We start from the raw sequence: 25,112 nt of genomic DNA, 5'->3' as shown, positions 1-25,112 counted from the left end.
GAGAGAGAGGGAGGCGAGAGGGAGGAGAACAGAGCAACAAATAATGGGAAGGCAGCGGGAGAGGAATGGGAGAGAGCCCACGCGCTAACTCCCACACTTCTCTTTCACTCTGTCTCTCTGTGTGTCTCTCTCTATCTCTCTGTCTCTCTCTCTCTTTCACCCACTGTACCTTTCTCCTTTATCTTGTGTTTTTTTCGACTATTCACCACCATTTGGCACCTGTTGGTCTTTTTTTTTAAGACTGTGTCATTTGTAGCCTCAAAAGAAAAGACATTTAAAAAAAAAGAAAACAGCACAGAAAACATATTTTTTCCCCTCACCATTAAAGAACATTGTGTGCTGGGTGAGTTTCATGATCCCGTGGGCCATCATGGAAACCACTCGTTAAAGCCCCCGCTATATGGTTTCTGAAATAAATTGGTATCGATAATTAACCAAGTGTTCCTCTATTCATGCCTGAAAAAGGGGTTTTCTTTCTCGCATGTATCTGGTTTAGTTTGATAGCAGCGTTTGTTTTGTTCTCTCTCTCCATCACTCCCTGTAGTGCCTGAGGGTCTGTGGTTACTGGCTATTGTCCATGGGTGGCTAGGTAAGAGGTCTCCCCTGCTGTTTCCTTCATGCCTCTCTCCTTCCCTTCCTCCCTCCCTCCTCGTTCTTTCCCTCACAGCAACTCCTCCTCCCACCTCTCTCTCCTTCATATGACTTGTTATATTTTGACTTTTTACATTCCCTACCTCTTTAGCGTCTCTTTAGTGTCTGGTTTCCAGTCCTTCCAGCCGTCTTTCAGTTTCTTGTTTTTGTTTTGTTTTGACTTTACAATTTTCCTCTTTTGTCTTTGTTCGAGAATGTCCCTGCCAGGCCACAAAAAACAAGACTCCTGTCATTTTGTGCTGCTGCAGAGGCATTGCGTAATACCTTATAAGGATGTATATGGGATGGGAAGATCAAGGGAGTCTAAAACAAAATAAAACAAAACAAAACAAGGAGCGGGCACTGATCCTGGGGTAACATCACAGCCCCTGGCTGTCCCTGGGAATCTCCCTCATATTCTCACCCATCAGGAACTCTTTTTTACTCATTCATACTTTGTGGTATGACGGTGTCGCATGCTGAAAATAGCGGACGTACAAGCTCACAAGGCATTGTGGATGTGATTCGTCGTGAGCTCGTAGATCTGCTATTTTTGGTGCACGACATAATAAATTAGGCATTATTGATTCGCCTTGTTTTTTTTAAAGTTTTTGGGGCTTTTATGCCTTTATTTATAGGACAGTAGACTGACAGGAAATGGGGAGAGAGATGGGGAGTGACACGCAGCAAAGGTCGTCGGGATCGGGACTCGAACCCGCAACACGCTGTAAGGCTGGCATTGCAGCCTAGGGTGCCTGCACCGCCACGCTAAAAAGGTCCATCTCTGAAAATCCTTTTTTGTAAACACATAACTTTTCTCTTCCATTATTCATGTTTTTTCTTTTGATTGCTAATTTGTATACGTTGGAGTCTGACTTTAGTCATATATATATATATATTGAAACATCGGGTAGTCTGGCTTTTCCTCTACCACAGTTGTGTTTTCAGTTAGACGTGACGTGAGTTATAGGGCAAGCAGGTAGATTACCGGATAGTGCGTCGACCGCGTAATTGCACTGTCCCCGGGTTCAGTTCCAACTGGAGACCTGTGTTACATCCATGTTGACACTTTCAGAGTTAAATGAACACAGGATTTTGGTGTGTGCGTGCTGCTACCGTGAGGATTAGCTGCCTGTAATGCAACACACAAGGCGGCTCCCGCTCTGCAACCGCAGGAGAAGTGCAGGAGAGTTCAGTGGAGCAACAGACAGTGGTGGTCAAAGAACTCAACTCTTGAGTACTTGAGACAAAAGTCTAGATACTCCTGGGCAAATATTACTCAGCTACAAGTGAATGTTGCTCTGTTAAAGTTGTACTTCAGTTAAAGTACTGGAGTACTTGCTTGCGTTGTGAGCTTGTAAATCGCCTATTTCCCTATATTTGAAATAGGGCTTAAGTGGTTAATTCGTAATCTTATCTTTTCCTTTCCTAGAAATGTAGTGGAGTCAAAGGTACAAATATTTGTCTTTGAAATGGAGTGGAGGGAAAGTCACAAGTATCCAAAAATACAAATGTTCAAGTCAAGTACAGATACCCCAAAAGAATTACAGTACCCAAGTACTTTGTTACTGTCCGGCACTAGCAACAGAGTGGGCTGTCAGGGAGGGAAGGAGGAGAGGAGGAGAACACAGATGCAGAAGGGAGGTATGTAGTGGTGGAGCACTGGGAGAGAGAGGAAAGCCACGGTCCGAAAGGAATGAGAAGGAGAGAGAGAGAGAGAGAGAGAGAGAGAGAGAGAGAGAGAGAGAGAGAGAGAGAGAGAGAGAGAGAGAGAGAGAGAGAGAGAGAGAGAGAGAGAGAGGTAGGGACTAGGGAGGGAGAGGGAGGGAGTAAAAGAGGACAAGGGAGAGGCACGTGGGGAGGGGAGGCCAGCTCAGGGCGCCGTGGAAACGAAGGTTTCCTGTCTAAGGAGGAAAGAATCTCTCATCTGTAGGGTGTGTGTGATGATACGCCTGAGGGGGTGTCACTGTGTGTGTGTGGGTGTGGGTGTGGGTGTGGGTGTGTGTGTGTGTGTGTGTGTGTGTGTGTGTGTGTGTGTGTGTGTGTGTGTGTGTGTGTGTGTGTGTGTATGTGTGTGTGTGTGTGTGTGTGTACTTTACTGTAAATGTATGCAAAAGGTCCAGTGCCGCAATGTGTTTCAAATGTGTGCCTGTATGTGACTAGATGTATGTGCGTGTGTCCACATATACACACTGTGTGTGTGTGTGTGTGTGTGTGTGTGTGTGTGTGTGTGTGTGTTTGCATAAGTGTGAGTGTTTTCCTAGGCGGTCGGGGATCCATAAGAGGGTCTGGGCATGCTGCCCAAACAGAGGTCATTGAGTGAAAGCGGAGGAGGAGGGCGGTGTTGCGGGGGGCTCACGTGTGGTGTAATGTCTCTCTGCGCACGCCTCCTGGTGTGCATCTGCCCCGTATGTGCGTGCCTGCATACATATGGTCTCGTATGTGCGTGCCTTTCAGAATACCCCCGAATAGCGAAAGACGTGCGTGCGTGAGAACTCGATTAGGGTTTCTGTGGAATGTGAAACCACTGTGTGGCGAGTTGGCACGCCGGCAAGAAGAACTTAAACACTGACTTCATTGTGGTTTAGCCTCTGCTTCGTATTATATCGGGGATCCTGTTTGTAATTGCCGTGCACTTCCCGACAGGTTTGGCTATAAGTCCAGTTCACTGAGTCCAAAAAGGACCTGCGTTTCACAACCCTCGCCTCCCCGTTTGAACCCGTGAAGGGTTTTGTGCTGGAGCCCGACCGATTTCTGGGTTTGATGCCGATCCCGATTTTGGAGTCGAGAACTAGACCACCCATCACCGATTGTTCTGACCTATATTTTGTAAAGAAAAATGAAAATGTTTGATTTGATTTGATGAAAGTTGATGAAACGTTAAATGTAAGCTTAATAAATAAACACATAAATAAATATATATAATATGTTATAATATGTTATACATACGGTATATATATTGGGGTAGGGGGGGTTCCCCAAAAATGAAATGGCCAAAGTAGGGAGGCCAGGTTGAAAGTGGTTAAAAATCGGGATAATTGCCGATATATCGGCCAGATCAAGGTGTCGGTCAGACTGTATTCACAACCCTTGCTTCCCTGTTTGAACCTGTGACGGGTTTCTACTTTATTGTAGCTATCTGAGTCTTGAGTCACTGGTCTAAGAGGAACCTGTGAGTTGACTCACACTAAACGCTAGATTCTTTCTTCATGCCTCACCCAGACCATCGGACGGCATCACTATGAGTGGAAAAATACGACACAATTTTGTTAAGATGTAGCCCCAATTAAGACACACCACAAAAATGCAGATTGTGGTGAAAAGCCCACATGATAATGTTTCTCTGGTTTCCCTGCAGCTCTCATTTAGAAGCCACGATGGCAACTCTGTGCTTAAAGAATGTAATGTATGTAGAGTTTACAGTAAAACAGTAAAAAAACACTTTTCTGAAAGTTACAAAGGGATTAAAAACACATTAACAACATTTACAGTATTTGGTGAAAAGAACAGGAGGATTTGCACTTCAGAGTATACAACTACCTACAGGATATTATATTTGTGCTTTTGTGGATTTTCATAATTTGTTTAATATTGATCCCAGTGCATCAAATGCGTGCACCGACACCTTTGTTACAGTCAGGACAATAAAATAACCTTTTCATTAACCACTTTCAACCTGCCGTCTATATTTTGGGCTCATCTTTATAGGATAGGTGACATTTTTCAAAAACAGAAAAAAATAATGGGGGAAAAAATATAAGATCTACAAGCTCACAATAGCTCAAAATGTAGATCTGCTATTATAGCTATATTTGAAATACTGCCTGTATTACTGCACAGCGCAGTGGTTAACAATCTACGGTACAGTCATTAATCGATCCCAAAATTCACCTGCCACTGCTGCCACAAATCTCTAGAACAAATAATAGTTGGCTATCTGCCAAAGTAGAGCAGACAACTTTGCTAGCCAAATGGAATTCTTTTTTTTTTTTACCAGCTTTTGGCTGGTGGCTGTGAATTTCCCGCCCTGCACACAGCAGTTTGACATTACTCAACAGTAACCTAGTATCTGCTATGCACTGATGTCAATGGCAGATTGGTGTGACATTTTTTGGTTTCCTGGTGCAAGTCTAGAATGGAGGTATATAGACTATGTGGCCCTATGGTAGGTTGGTTGGTTCATTGATTCAACAGGCTTTACAGTACACTGATTATACCGTAAGACTCCAATGTTTTGATTGACAGATCAGACATCTCTCGCCCCGCTGTGAGACAGGGGAGGGACTTCCTCTAGTGTTTAGCGTGCATAAGAGACTTGTGACAGTGGACCCCTTGGAGCAGTAGTTCCCAAACGCTGGGTCGGGATCCATTCTTGGGTCACGGGCCCATTTTTATGGTTGATGATTTAAAAATACATACAGGTATATAATATATTTCAGAAAAAACACACAAAAAGGACTTCATGCATAATAGTCCAGTGGCTAAGCGTGATATTTTGATGAATCGTGCACTACGATAAAATCATGAATTTTTCTTTTGGGTCTCGAGCTAAAAAGTTTGGGAAAAACTGCCTTAGAGAGAGAGAGAGAGAGAGAGAGGGGGAGAGAGATAAGTGTGTGTGTGTGGGTGGGGGGGGGGGGGGGGGCGGGGGGGGGTAAATATACATTTGTTCAATCCAGTGTATGGGGTCAGTCTAGTCCTGGAGTTTGAGACTGTTTGACACATTTGGGTCCTGGAGCGAAGCTATTCTTCCACCAGCAGATTTCTCAGGAAGTGCCGTTCCGCTGAATTCCACCGTTTAAAATCCAATTCGGAAGCGATGGCCGTGTATAAATACATATTGTCCATGTTGTTTTGAAGTTTGCACCTGCCCAATTTCCATATAAAATCTTACTTTAGAAGTTTTTACCTCCTCGCCGAGAATATTCAAAGTCCTGATCAACTGCACGAGTGTATGCCATGTTGGCGTTTATATGGTTATCATTTTAGAGCCTTGTGTGTTATTTTGCTTTTCTGATATATACATGATTTTTACTTTGCTTTAATGAGTGCTGGCACTATGTTATGCTTTGAAAGTCAGCAATTTCTCCATAAATCTCAAGGAACACCTGTATTTAGGGATGTCCGATATTGGCTTTTTTGCCGTTATCTGATTTTCCGATATTGTCCCACTCTTAATTTCTGATTCCGATATCAACCGATACAGATTTATGCAGGTTCTTTTCACCAAAACTAATGTCAGGTAACAACATTACATATCTCCTGTCGTGGAATTAACACATTATGCCTAATTTTATTGTGATGCCCCCACTGGATGTATTCATAAATGCAACAAGGCTTTAGTGTGCATAGTGACATGGTGTGAGCATGTACATCTGCTATTTTCACAATTCTTTTTCAGAATTCACTTCTGTATTGACTTTAATCAGAGATTTCGATATTGATATTAACCACTTGACTCTCCCCAGGAGGTCCGGATTAACCGCGCAGTCATGCTGTCACTGGACGAGCCTCTGGATTTGAAGCTACCATCAGGGAGGACCAATGGGAGGATGAGATTAGGGAAGAGGAGTTGGTCATCCTCCATCTGCGCCCCCCTCAGCGCTATGCGGCCACGCATACTGCGAACAACTTTCCCTTCACCACCATCTTCCCCAGGTAAATGAATGCTGTAGTCTAGCTAAAGCAATGGCCTGGAGACAGTAGTTACTGTATATACATACACACACTCATGCATGCATGTGCTGTACACGTACACGCAAACGCACACGCACGCGCACACGCACACGCACGCACGCACGCACGCATGCAGACACACCTATTTTACCCTTTCTTCCTTTAAAGGACATGTTCTCACTCTGACTATCGCAGGAATGGTACCTTACTTTAATAAGCTGCTTCTCTCATATCACACTGCCCCAAAACACAAGGTAATAAAATCACTGAATGCTGCCTCTCTTCTTGCCTCAAAGGGTAACACTCTCTCCTCCAAGTTCTATCAGTGCCAAGCATAATGAGTGGAGCATGATTCTGGTATGATGCTTCCTCCTTAGTCTCACACAGCCAGACGACTGGAGATCTCTGCCTGCCGATAAATCTAAATTCAATGTAGAGGCTAGAACAAGAGAGAAAAACTTAGCTGACAAAATTGCTTTTGGTTTGGCAATGCAGGTATTTAAAAAAAAAAAAGCTGCTGCATTGAATTTAGATGGAATCGTCTGGCTACTCAACACTGCGTCCTCATTTACCTTAACCACTTACATCCTACTTGGTTCAGTGCTCTGTACTAGGGACTTTTTGCTCTATTTTCTGTGAATTTCTTCCCCACAATACGGATGCTGGGGGTCAAAGACAACCTTGACTTGACATCTGTGACATGAACAAACTGTGTCAATGTGTATGATTCCACTTCATGAGCTCAATGTCATGGATGTTCTGTGTCTATGTATACCTAGTCTACAGGCTAAAAATTTGTGATGAGATGAAACCGTTTTAAGCCCGATTTATTCTTCATTGTAGAATCGGCACGCGACATTGTTGCCCAAATAGCTGATCTAATTGTACAAGTTCAATACGCATGTGAAACATTGTGAGCATGAGCTTCATCCATGTAATCCATATTTCGTTTATCGTGCGACAGAAACATTTACAAGCTCACAAAACAAATCTATTTTCGCTAGTTTTTAAAAGTTTGGATTCTGAGTTTTGGTATTTTTTGAATGATTTTGAAAGGTTCAGCCTAATAATGACATAACCAATGTATAGACACAACAGGGTTGATGTGGTTTCAATGTACTTTCTATCCAGATTCCCAATCCCCCTCTGTCGAACGACCCGGGTCCTGCTTCACTCCCCCAGCTATGGACCTCAGCATGTCCCCCTCCTCACACCACACCTCCTCCCCCACCCCGTCCTCCCCCTCCTCTCCCTCCCCCTCCTCCCCCCTGGAGTCCATCCACGGCAGTGGCAGCCCGCTCCCCCAGCTGCTGTCTCGGGTGAGTCCATTTCTTTCTTTTTCGCATAAACACTTAAGTCCCAGGTTGGACTGATGAATTAATCCATTAAGACCGGGAACGCATCTGTGTCATTTTAAGATTTCTTTGGCTATTCAAAAATAGCAGATCTACAAGCTCATAGCGCGGCACTCGCACTATGAGCTTGTAGATCTGCTTTTTTTTTTTTTATCGTAACAATTTGTGCAAATCTTTGAATATATATATTTTTAAAGTAACTCAAATCTTTGCTTCTGGGGGTCCCTGGAAGAAAATATTTTAGAGAATTGTTCACTTAAAAAAAAAGAAATTAGATAGCAGATCTACAAGCTTTTATATCTGCTATTTTTAGCCCAAAGAAATCTCAAAATGACACAGATGCTTTCCCGGTTTCAATGGGTTAAAATGTGATTAAGCGAGTGAGGCGCTGTGATTTCAAACATTGCATAGAGGTTAGAAGAAACCATCTCACAGGGTCTGGCCACTGGAGAGCATTCTCAGAGCATATTTGAAAATAAAGTGCCAACACACTTCAAGGAACACGGAGTGCAAATGGGGTCAGCAATATTTTTTCTTTAAACAGAGCTTCCTAGACATCAAATGCACTCTATTCATAAAGTCATCATTTATTTGCTTGGACATGTGAAAATCGGACATAAAACGTAACCAATGTGTTCCGTGTGACGAGAGCTCGCACTGGAAACTCCTACATAAGACTTAGATGAGTTTTACTGTGGGCTAGTAGAGTTCAGAAGAGAGCATTAAGCAATGCCATGTCAGATTTTCACATGACCTCCGAGTCCTGACAATAGAATGACAGGGTTCACATGAAATACTGTTGAAATTCCCCTTTAACCCATTCAATCCGGGAACGCATCTGTGTCATTTTCGATTTTAGCTATAAAAAAAACCCATTATTTTATTATTACTATTCAAAAATAGCAGATATACAAGCTCATAGATCTGCTATTCTTTGAAAAACGTGATTTTTTTTTGCAAATCTTTGAACATATGTTTTTTAAAGCAAACATGTGTAACTAAAATCTTTGCTTCTGGGGGGTCCATGGAACAAAATATTTTGAGATGGGGGGTCAGCGGCCAAATACATCATTTTGAGAGTCCTTGACATGAAAAAGTTTGAGCACCATTTAGCAACATACGTTTTTCAAAAACCTGTTAGGATTTAGAAGACATTTGTAGAAGCGTTCCCGGTTATGGGCTAAGGCAAGTAAGTATAACTAAGGCTGCATCTGCACTAAGATGTTTTCATTGAAAAACAGAGTTTTAAAATGAAATGAAAACCGTTTCCGTCCACATGTTAGATTTAGAACCGTATCAGGAGTACTCTCTTTCTATACTGCGTGTGTATACGCATGTCACATGACCATTCATGTGCACTGGGCATGTATGTGTGTTCCGAGCATATCACATTTGACAACAACCCCCATGAAACAGTACTTCTAGTCACTCACAGCGCTTGTAAATTCAAAGAATGTTTCCCATTTTGTGGTCGTGATATATTGTGTGTGTGAGTGTGAGTGTGAGTGTGAGTGTGAGTGTGTGTGTGTGTGTGTGTGTGTGTGTGTGTGTGTGTGTGTGTGTGTGTGTGTGTGTGTGTGTGCGCGTGTGTACAAGCTACTGATTTCAGGTCTAGGAATAAACATGAATGTGTAATATACTATATACTATATACTATGTACTATATACTATATACTACATACATAACCCAAGAACTAGGGAAAAAAGGAAGAATAAAAAAAAAAAAGCAGCATTATTAATGCTGAAAAGGAACAGTGTGTCCAATTGGCCAAGGGTTCTAGCACTTAAGGTGCTTGAAGGTTCTTCCTAGGTTATTATAACATCTATTTAAAAGCTGTAAAGTGATCTGTGCCAGTGTCCTTGGCATTGTTCATGATATAATGGCGGCGGTATCCATTGATACAGGCTAGTTGTATGTCTGTGAGCTGTTAACCCATTCAATCTGGGAACGCATCTGTGTCATTTTAGATTTTTAGCTATATAACCATTATTTTATACTTTAGCTATTCAACAACAGCAGATATACAAGCTCATAGCGCGGCACTGAGTGCTGCGCTATGAGCTTGTAGATCTGCTATTTTTGAAAAATCTTGAACATTTTTGCAAATCTTTGAATACATATATTTTTTTTTACATTTTTAACTCTAATCTTGACTTCTGGGGGTCCCTGGAACAACATATTTTGAGATGGGGGTCAACGGCCAAATACATATCGTTTTGGGTATGATGGTTTTACCCATCAAAATATGTTTTGATGGGTAGAAAAGATTTGAGTTAAAAATGTTGTTTCCAAAAAATATACGTGTTCAAAGATTTGCACAAATGAGATTTTTTTGAAAACAAGAAATATCTGCTATTTTTGAAAAGTATAAAATAATGGTTAATATTGGTTATAGATCAAATAAAAAAATTACACTGATGCGTTCCAGGATTGAATGGGTCAAGAAATCTGTGTATGTGTGAATAATGGCTCTGCATGTATTTGTGTGCATGTGCATGTACCTGCATGTGTAGCCACATTGTCAGGAAATCTTGTGAATATAGGCATGACCACAGTCCTTTCAGAGTAAACTAGGGACTCATTGTCACTGAATAGACTGCACTCGTCTTTATCAAGTCTGAAGAGCTGAATTGGGGAATTGGGAGTGAATCTAATTAGCCAGTGCGGTGTCTGCACACACAACTGTCTAGTGATTATGACTAAATCAAATTGTGACCATGCTTGAAGGCAAAAATTAAACAGAGGGCTTCTTTGTTGAGGTTGAAGCATAGAAACACTGAGACACATACTGAGAGAGAGGGAGACACACTAGAGACCATACAAGACGGACAGACAGTGACCAGGTGATGCAGAGACAGAGACAGTCACAGAAACACAATTCCTATCTACTTGGGAAGATCAGTTGTTTCACGAAGGTAACCCAGTAACATTGAGTCTTCCTATAGCACTCACTGAGTCGAGAATGACGCTTACTCTGCTAGGGTTGAGTATTTAATTTCCACTTTGTCTACTAAATCATGGTTTATAGTTTTGTCTACAAGCTCACAACTCGTTGCAGCGGTATGCGTTGTGAGCTTATACAATTACTATTTTCGGATCACTGCACCAGCGTGCGACTAAGTACTGTATACATCAGGCGTAATGGTAATGAAGAAACCCCTGTTGTAAGGAGATTTGAAGTAGATTGTCCGGCTAGAAGAGGGTCTGTGTTTGTTTGTGTGTGTGTGTGTGTGTGTGTGTGTGTGTGTGTGTGTGTGTGTGTGTGTGTGTGTGTGTGTGTGTGTGTGTGTGTGTGTGTGTGTGTGTGTGTGTGTGTGTGTGTGTGTCTGTCTGTCTGTCTTTCAGTGTGTGTTAAATTAACACTGATGATTTTATAGTGTAGTTTGGGGTCAAATGGGTGGTCAAATGGCCTAATGCATATCGAACTGAGGGTCCTTGAAATTGAAAATGTTGAGAATCACTGCTTTATGTGTTATGTTGCCTCGATGAGCTACTAGGCAGATCTGATCATCAGTGTGGCATTGAGTAAGATATTTGGATCTCTGGCACATCTAGTGAAATCGAACAGCTGTCTAGAGCACTTTTTCTACTGAACAAGACAAAGTAAAAAAGAAGGGGACGGGGGCAGTCGCAGGTTAGACTACAGGTTAGACTACATTCTGGACACTCCAGACATCTTATTAATGTTGAATCAGTGATATTAACAGGTCTGCCTTCTAGAAAATACAACTCCACGATGAATAGCTAATACGATGTATATGTCTTAAATAAAAGGTTAACTGTTTTTGTTAGGCAGAAGAGGAGGGTGGTCCGGTGTGGGACTGCCTCGGTGGCCGATAGTGGTGCATAGAGAGACCATCAGCTCGGATGACCTATGTACAATCGTGATTGGACAGCTGATAAAAAGCAGTCCACATCATAAGTGCATTTCTGAAAAAGTTTAACTATTCTCAACTTTAAAAGCGCTCTGCTCAGCCAGTAAAGGCACTCTGACCAGTGTCTTTTAAATGTGGCCACTCTGTCACCTTTTGGTCATTTCTTTTCCCCCCCCCCAAAAGAAAAGGTTAAAGCTCTACTATATTCCAATAGTACTAAGTAGTAATAACAGTAATTGAGTGTTTGTTCAGTAACAGTTCAAGTTCCAACATTTATTTTGGTTTCATCACTTCCAATTTCACTTGTTCATCCTGTATCTCTGGTAGAAAAAGACTCGCACACAGTTTTTTTTTAAGGAAAACTGTGTCCTTAGACAGAGAAAATATCTATAAATATTAATTATTTTTGTACAGTAGCAAACGTTTCAGTCATAGGACCTTCCTCAGTGCTATATCAGTTATAGTTATAGCACTGACGAAGGTCCTATGACCAAAAGGTTTGCTGCTGCAAAACGGCTGGCACGGTCACACCAAACTATGGCTACCGGCTGGTAAACTCAGGCTGTGCGAGGCCGACTTTGTTTTGCGGCCAGCACATTCTAAAAAATGGAGTCGCTTGCAGCGCCTTCTGTCCCGATAACCAGTGACGGATCTGTCACTCACTTTTAGGACCCTCCCCATAGCCCGCAGTTGCTCAATTGCAAGCACCATGTCGCTTCCTGAGACTTGGGACGGTCCACTTTTGACTCACCCGATTGGACAGAGGGGGAAAAGCAGCATCTGTGTCAAGCATTTATCTGCTTCAAATAGACATGGCGTATAGAACGCATAAACGCAAGGTGTGCGCGACACACAGAAAGATGCACAAGATCATCAAACCATGCCATTCCTATTGAAAAGCATTGGCAGAATCCAGCCTCATAGGTAGAATTAAAGTGCGGTGTGGCCGTGCGCTTAGGGCGTGCTCCCACCGCACTTTTATTTTACCTCTGGGGTGGAATCTGCCAATGCTTTGTCAATGCAAATGCGTGGATTCTTGGAAAAAATCCGCAAGCCGGTGGGAGCGTGCCCTTAGGGCGCGCTCCCACCAAAACATGGTCGGCTAGCGTTAAACGCAGGTTGTGCGCGGCCAGTTTTTTTGCAGCCAGCGGATTCTAAAAAACGGGAGTGACGCGGCTGTCACTCACTTTCAGGACCCTCCCCGTAGCCCGCACCGCCTTCTGCCTTGAGCACCATGGTGCTTCCTGAGTCTTGGGACGCTCCGCCTTCTACTCACCCGATTGGGCAGAGGGGGAAAATCAGCTCCTGCCTCCAGCAAGTCGTGTAGAGCGGATAAACGCACGGTCTGCGCGACAGGCGGAAAGATCCGCCCTTGCATGAATCCACGCATTTACATTGACAAAGCATTGGCAGATTCTGCCCCAGAGGTAAAATAAAAGTGCGGTGGGAGCGCGCCCTTAGAGCACTTTATGAGCATGAGAAAAAAAGAAATAACGTTTTTTTCTTAGTCTCTGTCTAAGTAGTTTTCCTTAATGTTTTTGTGGAGTGCTTTTTCTACAGTTTTCCTACTACAGTGTTTGGGAATATTGAGCTGCTTAACACACAATAACACTCAATATTTAACACTTGTATGTATAACTTCAGATGACTTACGTAACTTTGATTTGATCTCATGATCTTTCTCTCCTCTGGATTAGGATTCATCCCATGCTCGTTACCTAGAAGGCAGATCCTCACCGCAGGGCTATCAGTTCTACATGCCTATTGGTAGCCCAGCAGGTGGATACAACTTCCCCCCTTCCATGTTCATTGGTCAGAAAAGTGAGAAGAGAGCTTCACCAGAGCCCCCATCTGATGAGCAGCTGGCCTGCCACTGGATGAAGGTAAAGGCATATAAGACTCTATACTTTGTAGTGGTTATTAAAATAACATAAAACTACATTTGAATAAACACTATTCAAATACATTTGAACTTGTGTTGAAACTGTGTTACAAAAGTAATTAAAACCCATTTTAAAGAAGCTTTAGCCCTTTGTTACTAAGGGTTAAATGCAGAGGTCACATTTCCTGTGTGTCCAAAAGTGCAACGTCAAATAGCCCCAAACTAAATTAAATGTGTTAGTTTTCGTCTTTGTGAATTTATTTCATACATAAGGGCACAGTCTCACCGAACTTTAATTTTAAAGACAGAACTTTAATTTGTTGCTCGCCAACACGAAGATCAGTTATTTTTGCATCTGCCCTATTAGTTCTATGTTAATTAGGATCGACAGTTTGACAGTAGAGTTGAGATCAAACACAGAGTAAAACTGTTGAGATCTTTAGTATGACAACATGCAACATGGAATCCAAGCAGAAAACAGCAAGTTGAAATGTAAAGTTCACAAACGGTTAAAACATAGGCAATACATACATACTTTATATAATTCCTTAAAAAAAATTACATTGTTTTTCAACGATAGTGCAATATTGCTCAAACTGTACTGAAATGATTATTGCTTAGAATTAGGAGAATCAGTTTACTTGATGTTAGTCTTAAACCTGATTTTATACTTGGTTGTGCAGTGGTGTCGCACACCAAAAATTGCCGATGTACAAGCTCACAACGTGTCGTCCTGCAACATGTTGTGAGCTTGCAGATGAGCTACTTTTAGTGTGCTTCACCAAGTGTAAATCACCATATAGTCTACTCCAGATCAGTGGTTCTCAACCTTTTCAAGTTGTGACCCCCCCAAAATAATCATAGTTGAACTGGGGACCCGCCACCCTGATAAGCACTTGAGGAGTTGAGGCATTATATTTTCGGTTACACAGATAAATATTGTGAAAATAGCAGATCTACAAGCTATTTTCACATTTATTGCCTTATTTCTCATATTATTCGACAATTTGGCCAATGTTTGACCAGTTTTTATAGTACAGTTTGTTGATTACTTTTGATGCAATTATGGTCTTTTTCTTTTCTTTCTTTCTGGGTCATTAAAACGGTCTTAAAAGTCCTAAATTGTCACTTCACTGTCATCTTGGGACCCCCCCAAAATCATGTGGGGACCCCCCTGGGGCTCCCGACCCACAGCTTGAAAACCAATGCTCTAGACCTACCTATTTATCTATGCTCAGCCTGTTCCTCTGTGTCTATCCCTCTCTGTCTGTCCTCTAGTGCCATCTGCAGTTTGATTCACTGCAGGACCTGGTTGATCACATCAATGACTTCCATGTCAAGCCTGAAAAGGATTCTGGGTACTGCTGCCAGTGGGAAGGTTGTGCTCGCAATGGGAGGGGCTTCAACGCCAGGTAGGCGGGCCTTAAACTATACTACTACTACTAAGATGTGTTCACCTCCTTTGAGCCCTCTTGATCACCTGCTAAATTTCCTTTGATGTGTTATAAGTTCTGTGTTTTTCCTGTTCCAAGGAAGACCTTTTGGCCAAGATGTGTTTGAGTAACAGTGGTCGGATAAGAATTCTGGAACTGGAATACAACAGCATTTCACTCATAATTGTGCTATTTCTATTGGCTAATACAGATTATGATGTATTAGTGAGCCAATAAATTCAACAAGCTAGAGGCACGATAGAGGAATTCATTTTAACCCATCTGAGAGCTCATGTTGAAGCATGGCTATTTTCTTTAATCCTTGCATTGTGTTAGAAACCTGCTGACACTTTTGGTGTTTGGTGTTTTTTGTTTTCATTTATTGTTTTCCCTCACCTCATAGCTGACTTGTTATGCATTTATATCCATGTAAACACTTTTTTAAATATTATTTTGGGTCTTTCAATATAGTTCGTTTTCAATTATGAAAATGTAAAAATTCACTCATTACATTTCTTATAATGAAGACAATGGATAATGATGTTATCTAGCTATAATAGACTAATATTAGAATACACTTCCAAAAATAAAATACATGTTTTTGTTTTTTAACTTAAAAATGTGTTAATATTATAAAAAAATAGTGACATCTGTGGTGTTTTAGGGTCAAAATTGACCCATATACCAAAGAAGGTAAAAGGTCATTTATTTTTCATAAACCCAAATGTTTTTTACTCCTAATAGCAAATGCAAATTGAGGACAAGTTTCACTCACTCTTAAACATGTAAACATTGAATATTGACAATTTGGGGGGAATTGAGCCACACTTCTCTCTGCCGGGTTATATACCCTGACCCTTTTTTTATAGAGACCATCAGAATTAACTAAAATGGTGGTAATTAATTTTGTTGCATTAAAATGTTTCTGAGGATATCATGAAGCCTTGTTCCAATAAAGAAATGTAAAGGGTACTTTTTACCATTTAAACTTGAACACAATGGAAGGGTTAAAAGGGGAAAAATATTTTATGGTTAAAATTCTTAGTTAAAGTGTATAATGTCCGGTCTATAATGCATTATTAGCACATTATGCGCTTATAATGCATTATAGACCTGACCATAGTGATACCAGATTGGCGTCATGTCCTGGTCTAGGATATGTAGAATCATGCTAATAACACATTTAGTTATTATAAAATTGACCATGATGATGACCGTGGAGCACGTCCACGCTGTATAATATATGACATCACCACCATTTTTCTTTTGCTATACAGTACTAACGATTTGTTGTTCATATTTAGTGAACAATTCTCAACTGATTGTGCTACTGTCCTAGTTTGTAGGAATAATTTGTAGGGTTTGATTTGCTGTGGGGGTGGGGGCCACTGCCTGTGCTTTTGATATCCCCCCTCTGGTCTTTCATTTTTATTGCCTGTGGGGATATGTTTTTTTCCCTGCTTCTGGTCAAACAATTTCATAAAAAATGTTACACCCTGATGACAGTATTTTGGACATTTAAAAGAATTATCAGAAGTTTTTCTCTTTTTTATTTATTTTAAAGTAACGAAAATAACCATTGCGACGCATTGTCAACTTGTAGATCTATTGTCACTATTTGTCGTTCGAAGTAGTATAGGGCTTAAGTGGTTAAGTAAGTGCCCCCCATCCTCTGGTTTTTACAAATTGAACCCTGATCATATGTGTAATGATATTACGCTCTAGGATTATGCTATAATGTTATAGATATTTGGTACAGCTTGAAGAAATGTCATAGTATATTATTAATGTGTGTCTGTTTATGTGTTCTGTCATGTTTTGCAGATATAAAATGCTGATCCACATCCGCACACACACCAATGAGAAGCCACACCATTGTCCCACGTGTAACAAGAGCTTCTCACGGCTGGAGAACCTCAAGATACATACGCGCTCACACACAGGTGCGCTCGTCACACCACCCACCATCACACACCAGTGTAAACAACCATACATGTTCAGCCTGATGAGTCAGTTGATCATTTGTCAGCCTAATTAGTTAAATGCTTAACCCATTAAGACCTGGAACTGTGTCATTTTTAGATTTGAGCTAAAAAGCATTATTTTACACTTTGGGCTATTCAAAAATAGCAGATATACAAGCTCATAGCGCGGCACCGAGTGCCGCGCTACGAGCTTGTAGATCTGCTATTTTTGAAAAATCGTGAAAATGTGTGCAAATCTTCTGAATATGTATATTTTTAAAGCGAACATTTTTAACTCAAATCTTTGCTTCTGGGGGGTCCCTGGAACAAAATATTTTGATGGGGGCCTGCGGCCAAATACATCTAATTTTGGGGGTCCTTGACATGAAAAAGATTGAGCACCACTGATATAGAAACATACGTTTTTCAGAAAACTGTTGGGATTTAGGAGACATGTAGAATCGGCTTCAGGTCTCAATGGGTGAAGACGCTGGTTGAGTCGTTCAGGGCTTGTCTTTTCTGTTCTCACTCTACATAAAATATATGTTTTGTATAATTACTATTATTATCTTGTAGCTATATTGTATTGTTGTTGGCACAGTCTTGCGGACCAACATTTCGCTGCTTGTACCTGTATGAGTGAGTGACAAATGAAACGCTCTTGAATCTAGCTCTTGAATTTTGGATGCAGACTGAAGGTTTAGCTAACCCAATGAGGATCTCAGACTTCCTATATTCAGATGTGATGTGATCCTTATGATGTAGGACTCCAAATTTGGGCAAGGTTTTCAGTTCTATGGCTTCCATTATAAAATGAGTTAAAGTTATAAATAAGCTAAATATTTCAGAAAGTATCAAACTGAAATTAATTGGAGGTACCTACTGTGGCCTACTGGCAATGCCAGGCTAACAGACACACACATGGATACACAGACAGTGTCATAGACAGCTAGCCTCTTGCAGATCCATGCCATAAATATTGAAAAATGTTCAAAATATGAACACCAGGGTTAATGTGTCTATAACTGCTTCTTTTGGCTAATTCCCATTAGGGGCCGGCACAGCAGATCATCTGTTTCCATCTGAGCTTACATTCTTAATGAAATTGTTAAATTGTGATATTATCAAACATAAATATCAAACATATCAGACAGTCTACATTTCCCAAAAGAAAATGCATGTATTTCAGTCTGACCAAAAGCAGGGATAAAACATATCAACACTGACAGTGAATATGAATGGCCATAGGGGAGGATGTCAAAGCAGAGGGCTATTCCCAGCAATTCCAACGTGCATATTCACACCCTATGTTCACACTTCTGCCAGGGCGGAGTGTGCCCATAAGGATTCAGGACATCCTGGATGTTTGCGTCATGGCTGTAGATACAATTGATACAATGCAGTTGAAAAGCTTTTGTGTGCAATTAAGCAGTTCAACAAACAGTTCTGATGTTTGTTGATAAGAGACATCAAATGGTAGTGAGTAGTTGTTACGCGATGGATCTATGCCAAGCCGCCTGCAACAGGATTTGCTATGTCATGCCACGAACGTCATGAAATGAGGAAACTGCACGAGGAAGTATTTAATCAGATAAGCATGAGATCAGACTTTCTGCACACTCACTTCCCAATACAGTGTGTGTGTGTGTATATATATATACATATATATATACTGTACATATATACATATATATATATATATATATATATATATATATATATATATATATATATATATATATATATATATATATATATATATATATATATATATATATATATATATATATAAACACTTTCAAATCAAATTCATAGAAATAGTAATGTTTTAATTACAATGGGGAGTTCGTTCCTCAGTTTGGGAGCCAGAAGGGAGAATAGAGTCTGGGACGTGTGGAGCGCTGTCCCGGATGTTTCAGGGAAGGTTCTGACAGCTTGGCTTGGATCAGGCTTTGAAGATATGGGGGTGCCATACCTTTGGTTGCTTTGTAGGCCAACATCAGTTTTTTGTACAGACTGTCAACTGTTTTCTCCTCTCTTCCTCTATAGGAGAGAAGCCCTACATCTGTCCCTACGAGGGATGCAGCAAACGCTACTCCAACTCCAGTGACCGCTTCAAGCACACGCGCACTCACTACGTAGACAAGCCGTACTACTGCAAGATGGCCGGCTGCCTGAAGCGCTATACGGACCCCAGCTCCCTACGCAAGCACATCAAGGCTCATGGACACTTTGTGGCCCAGGAGCACGGCTCCCCGGGCAGGCTGGCGGCAGGCTTGGGTCTGCAGGGGCTTCAGGGAGCCGCTGAACTATCCTACATGAGTGGCGCTCACATCATCATCCCCGGGGCTGCCGCTACGCTCTTGGGGGGCTTGGGGACGTCACTGCCCATCTCTGCCCTCTGCCATGCCAGAGCCTTGGGCCACCCCGGGCCCTCGCTGTTCTCACTGGGCGGTGGAGGAGGTGGGGGCGGAGTGCTGGGCCTGTGTGACTCCCCACTGCTGCCGTTTGGACTCTCCGCCGCCTCCATGCTTGGCCTGGGAGCTCTGGGCTTGGGGCGACTGGCAAGGGGCAAGGTGGAGGGTGAGCAGGAGGGGGAGGAAGGAGAGGTGGAGAACGAGGGGGAGGCGCTGAACCTTTCTTCAGGTGTAGGGGAAAGACGGGGTGGACCCCTGTCTTGGGTGGTGGTGCCCCCCGGGGCGTTGCTCCTTAAACCAGCTGTCGTTAGCTAGAGCTAGTTCTGACAGGTTTCACGATGCTTTGATCCAGGGAGTAGGTGTGTGTGTGTGTGTGTGTGTGTGTGTGTGTGTGTGTGTGTGTGTGTGTGTGTGTGTGTGTGTGTGTGTGTGTGTGTGTGTGTGTGTGTGTGTGTGTGTGTGTGTGTGTGTGTGTGTCCAGGTACGGAGATGAAGAAGGGGTGAACTGACCTAAGTGTTATTGGCACAGATGTATGGGTCCTTAAAGCCATAAAGAGAGCACTTCAATCATTCCAGCCCAGTAATGGGTTGGCCATGTACAGTATACAACGAACACTAAAAACGTCTTATTTGTGCAATCCATGTCCCAATTGTCTCAAGGTTTATACATCCTTTAACCTTTATCCTCAATGCTTTAAAATCTTGTACCCTTTATCTTATGCTTCGACTACATCTATCCTTTATCACTGACACTGTTAAACAATAAGGGATTATGGTTTTCACTTGGATTCTTCAGGCTTTTTTGACTGAACAGAAACAGCTGGTTTTATGATGTTTAGTAATCTCAGTGTTTACTAAGCAGTCCCCACTAACCACTGAGGGTCCTATTTGGGCGCAAAGTCTAAACCACAATCGCTTTCTGACTGCTTGACAGTGAAGGTGGAATAAGGGGCAGATCGTTCAATGCCATTTTTCATTTATCCAAGACAAGACTTGTGATTGTCCATAAGTGAAGAAGCCTAAAGTATCATGCTTTATGGTACTTTCTATCTCCATTATGCTTTAGTACCACGCTTTGCTATTGACAAGTACTACTGACTGCACACAGGCCCAGTCACTTAGTCATACATCTATATTATAGAAAAGCTGTAATATACAGAGCAATTAGCAATATCCGTACAGTAAGATTTGATTTATACTGCTTATTAAAACCGTATTGTTTTACCAAGCGCTCATAGTGGATTTAGTATGATGGCTTATGTCGTTTGACCTGCAGGCAGACTATTTAGTTCAGTATCAGCTAACACACACACCAGTTGTCAGGCAGGAGTAAACCTGACACCACTCACGTGGTTTCCACAGAAAACATAATAATGATAAGCCTTCGAGGAAGAACTGCTCTTCTGAGACATACAGTTGGTCATATGCTCGGGCACAGATTAGTTACTGATTTGTCAGTTGGTGGTGATCAGCCTTTGTTATGATTGTTGTTTTTCTCACGATAAAGCATAGATCCTTTTTCATCTCAAGCACTCACAGTTTAATGTGGCTATTAGGCCAAGGAGCCCCATTTATTACCGTTTTATTTTTCATCTCTGGGACCCCAATCGACACTGTAAAAATCCTCATTTGTTCACTCTCAGAGTTACAGATCCGTAAGGGTCCTTTTGTACCCCTGGTGACCATATGTTGAGAACAGAGCGGTAAAGGACATTTTATACATATTTTCTACGCATACCTGTTTCCTAAACCAGAGGTCAAGTCACATCCTGTATAGTGGGGTGATGTGGTTTAAAACAGGGTTTTATGAGTGCCTATCAGTATTTCCAGTGACAAAGGTTCAATGAGAACCTGCACAATGCCATCTTGGAAATGAGTTTGACTTGGTTCATATAAAAAAAAACAAATCCAGCCAAGAGCTACATACAAGGTGGAAGAACATAGACAAAAATGTGTATAGATGTTCATGTGTATACATTTGCTGAAGATAACTGTTAAGTGATTTATTTTTGCCAAATCAAGTAACACAAGGTAACCTAGAGGTTTGTATAGCTGCGGACAGACAGAGTGTCATACATACACATACAGACCTAGAGACAAACAAACAGACAGACTGTCTCATTCCAATAGTGTTTCATCACTATACTGCTCAACTAAAGAAGAACTTACGAAGTCTGTCTACATGACAATGGCCAGATTTGGCCAGTATCGGTTTTGTCTTATATTCTTTTTGCACATTGAGGTATTCTATCATAATCAGTATTTCAAATGTGTCCAAGTGCCTTGCATCATTACATACACGTGTGAAGAATGCACACTCAGCATATGAATAAAGGTACACAAATGTAAGTTTATAAATGTACAATTTATTATGTTTTAGACAGTTACATTTTAACAGTTGACAAGAGATGTTATTTGTACATCAAGGCGACTACTTCTGTTTTCATGGATGTCATTAAAGTTGATGACGTTGACAATAACTCTGTCAATAAAAGCGAAAAGAAATGCAAATTCAGCTTTGTATGGTCTCTCTGTGTGTACCTATTAGGGGCAGGTGCATTCTTCAGCCACACCCCTCATGACAATGACTAAACTTTACCCTCTTAGTGTGTATCTATCTCTCTCTCTCTCTCTCTCTCTCTCTCTCTCTCCTTCCTTTCCATAGCTTTGTTTGTACCCATCCATTCTTGTCCAGGGAAGGAACATACCTGTATTGAGCCTTAAGCCAAGGGAACACATACAACACTTTGACTAACGATTGATGCCCTCATACAGGCCTAGCGTCTGCTGGGGGCAGGAAGAATAGTAATGGAGGAAGAAGGGAATGGTTCTGGTGGTGGGACGGAACAGAAAAGGTGAGGATTTTGACTTGCTTCACAGGCATATATCTGTATAATGTAATGATGTTGAAAACAAACTGCTAGTCGTAGATTAGATTAACCAGAAGTTAGAATAGCCTATCTTGTCATATGTGATCTTGCTGTTGCAAAAAGTACTGGGACACTAACATAATTAAATTCTAGAATAAAGGGGAACAGAAAAATATTGAAATTGCGATTGGCCGGGACTGCTGGCGTAGCGGTCAGGGCATCTTGGCTCATTGTAGCTTGACAGCGTGTCGTGGGTTCGAGTCCCGATCCCGACGGCCTTTGTTGCATGCCATTCCCCACCTCTCTCTCCCCATATCCTGTCAGCCTACTGTTCTGCCAATAAAGGCATAAAAGCCCAAAAATAAATAAAACAAATCTAAAAGAATATAAATAAATTGTGACTAAATTTGCTATAAGGCCATATAGCCCTATAGCAGATGAATTTAATTTCTTAAGTTTAACTTGCAATTGAAGTAACTTAATTTAGGCTAATGAACATTTCCAGTGAAGTGAAATAGCCTATAAACCGAGAAACCTGTCAAAAAATAACAGGCCTAATTTGCCAATAAAGTGTAGGATTTTGTTTCCTTTATTTAATTTGTGTATCTCTCAAAAAAACTAAACAAAACAGGCCAACCAATGCACTTCTATCATGTAGCTGAAGTCAGATAATAGAAAAACTAGGCTACAAGCTGAATAATAGCCTACTACGAGGCAACTGGATAGGCTAATCAGTTGGATGAATGCCCAGATAATGGGAATTTAATCAGTTGGGAAACTGCCCGTTTGGGGAAAATGGGTAATACAGAAGTTGTAATTAGATACCTTAAAGCGGCACTATGTAATAACTTTTTAATTCATAAAATGTAATTTTGTCCAATCTGTAATGCAGGGTATTGTCTCCCTGCTCTTCTATTGAGACATTTAGATTGTGTCAAAGGACACAAATTTGGACCTGATGGTCAAGATTCAATTTATCCCCTGAGCAAGCAGGCAGGCTTTATTAGACATTGGTAAAAATGTCAGCACTTGTGCAGGAAAACGGGTGCAAATCCGGGGTAGAAGAGGAAAGTTACATAGTGCAGCTTTAAAATAATGCCAAACCAGATAAATTGAAGCTGAGGCACAAGAGCAGTGAAAAGAGAGCTTTAGGCTATATGAATAGCCTAGTAGCCTACAGCTACAGCTTCTCTTCACTGTTCATTCACTCTCCATATACCTGACAAACCAGTTAGTAGCCTAGATATTAGTTGGCTGGCTTTTCAAAAGACAGTGTTACTTGATGAGAAAAACATGAGAAAAACAGTTTATGGAAGTACAGATTCAACAATGAAATCGCCACACACACAAATCTTGATGTCAAGTTGCAAGTATTGCAGTTGCAACTAGTTACACAAAGATTTCCACTGTAAATAACCTAAAGATTTAATACCATTAAATACCATGTTTATATAGACCAATTATTTGTTTACTAACATTGAGCCTGGACGCACAGGTGATTGTTTCACGCAATCAATTCCCAACCTGTTTCGGGGTGCACTGGTTTCAGCACACCCCAACCCCCTCTTGTGTGTGTTGGCTAGTGAGACGCGTCCTAACGAGACCTGATATAATGGGTTTCGTTGCGCGCATACTGGCTGACGTCGTCTGTTAAGGGGTCTATTGACGCCTTAACAGACGACGTCACACTGATACGAAACAATATGCGCGCGCAGGTCGGCAGCAAAAGAACCCCACCGCTCATAAGATGCAATGTAAAAGTGGTCACAGTCTCACGTGTAAAAATGCATCCCATCAAACTTTCAGATGCTGTTTTTCTCCCAGTGTGGAGGAAGAATGCTTAGGATTTTTACTGTGATCTCTCGCTCTTGAAATATACAATCCTTGGTTTCTGTTGTGTGTAAATAATAATAACAATTCAAAGCAGTTGTCCTCAAAACTCCACCTCCAGTGGCTGTCATAAGAACATAGGGAGCGCTCTATGATCATGGCACCAGAACCTGCTTGGCTCGCGCAGCTGCAGCCCGTCAAGACTAATTTATGCTCCGTCCCGCGAAGGTGTCGCGCGCAGAGAACGGCCGAGAATAGCAGATCTCCAAGCTCACAGCGGTCGCATCCGTGACTCGGTTGTGAGCTTGTATGTCAGCTGTTCTCGGTGCGCAATACCGTTGCGCGATGAAGTATATATGTGTCGCCAGGGCGCACCCCACTAGCCTACACACAGAGGTGGTTGAATGAAACAAGCTCACCCCAAAACAGGTTTGGGGATCTGTTGGGAATTGATTACATGAAGCAGTCACCTGTGCGTCTAGTCTCAATGTTTGTAAACAAATAATTGGTCTATACACAGAGTCTAAGGAAATGTATTATGAAATTCAATAAACAAAATGTGGTGTGAGTAAGTAATGCATATGATAACTTTAATCTTACAATTACATACGTGAATATCACCTTTGCAGCAGGGGCTTTTTTTTCACAGCAGTTGCTTACATGCAAAGCACCTCTATGGCTTACAGAATCGCTAATTCATTAATTCATACATTTTTTGACCTACTGTAAGTGGGACAAATCGATTATCATGCAGGTTCCACCCCCAGTTCATCTAGTCTGTAAGCTAGGACCCCAAATGTGTCATCTAGGGAGAATAATTCTCACAGTAATTTTTGGTAAGGTATACACCCCTAGTGCTAAAACTATAAAAATATAAAAACTAAATAAAATATGTGGTAGCTTTCTGTGTGCTATCAATCCATTCATAACCCCATGCCAAAATACACATTTCAAATTTAGCCTATACCTGTACATAGAACCGAAGCATTATACTTTAAATGATGATTCTCTCTTATTATTGACCCTCTCTTTTTTACATTTTTAAACGGTGGGCATAGCTCAGACTATATGTTCTCTATTACTGGCAGTGACAACATAGCGACTATACATTACACTGTTTTAAAGATGTTACACAAAGGTTTACTCTGTAATGTAATACCATGATTACAGATTCTAAGG

The 25,112-nt window shown here is 41.4% G+C and overlaps 2 protein-coding genes across 4 annotated transcripts in view; both read left to right on the top strand.

Annotated features, from left to right (window-relative positions):
* Positions 1-21,738, top strand: part of glis2a (GLIS family zinc finger 2a) — a 33,711-nt gene extending 11,973 nt beyond the window's left edge. The window contains exons 2-7 of the mRNA XM_084076495.1: positions 6,099-6,288; positions 7,438-7,625; positions 13,235-13,420; positions 14,698-14,831; positions 16,677-16,795; positions 18,866-21,738. Coding sequence (XP_083932621.1) covers positions 6,123-6,288; positions 7,438-7,625; positions 13,235-13,420; positions 14,698-14,831; positions 16,677-16,795; positions 18,866-19,548 — 1,476 coding nt within the window. The 5' untranslated portion in view covers positions 6,099-6,122 and the 3' untranslated portion in view covers positions 19,549-21,738. The remainder of the gene's footprint in view (positions 1-6,098; positions 6,289-7,437; positions 7,626-13,234; positions 13,421-14,697; positions 14,832-16,676; positions 16,796-18,865) is intronic.
* Positions 21,739-21,904: 166 nt separating this feature from the next.
* Positions 21,905-25,112, top strand: part of LOC311056670 (beta-1,3-galactosyltransferase 1-like) — a 38,976-nt gene continuing 35,768 nt past the window's right edge. For 2 of the 3 annotated variants that reach the window (XM_084073473.1, XM_084073472.1), the window contains exon 1: positions 21,905-22,088. In XM_084073473.1, the coding sequence (XP_083929599.1) occupies positions 22,042-22,088 (47 nt within the window). In that variant the 5' untranslated portion in view covers positions 21,905-22,041. The remainder of the gene's footprint in view (positions 22,089-25,112) is intronic. The other variant, XM_084073474.1, reaches the window with a different exon arrangement.

Source organism: Gymnoscopelus microlampas (genome assembly GCF_963454915.1).
Source record: "Gymnoscopelus microlampas genome assembly, chromosome: 2".
NCBI lineage: Eukaryota > Metazoa > Chordata > Actinopteri > Myctophiformes > Myctophidae > Gymnoscopelus > Gymnoscopelus microlampas.
This window is presented reverse-complemented; position numbering and strand designations above follow the sequence as displayed.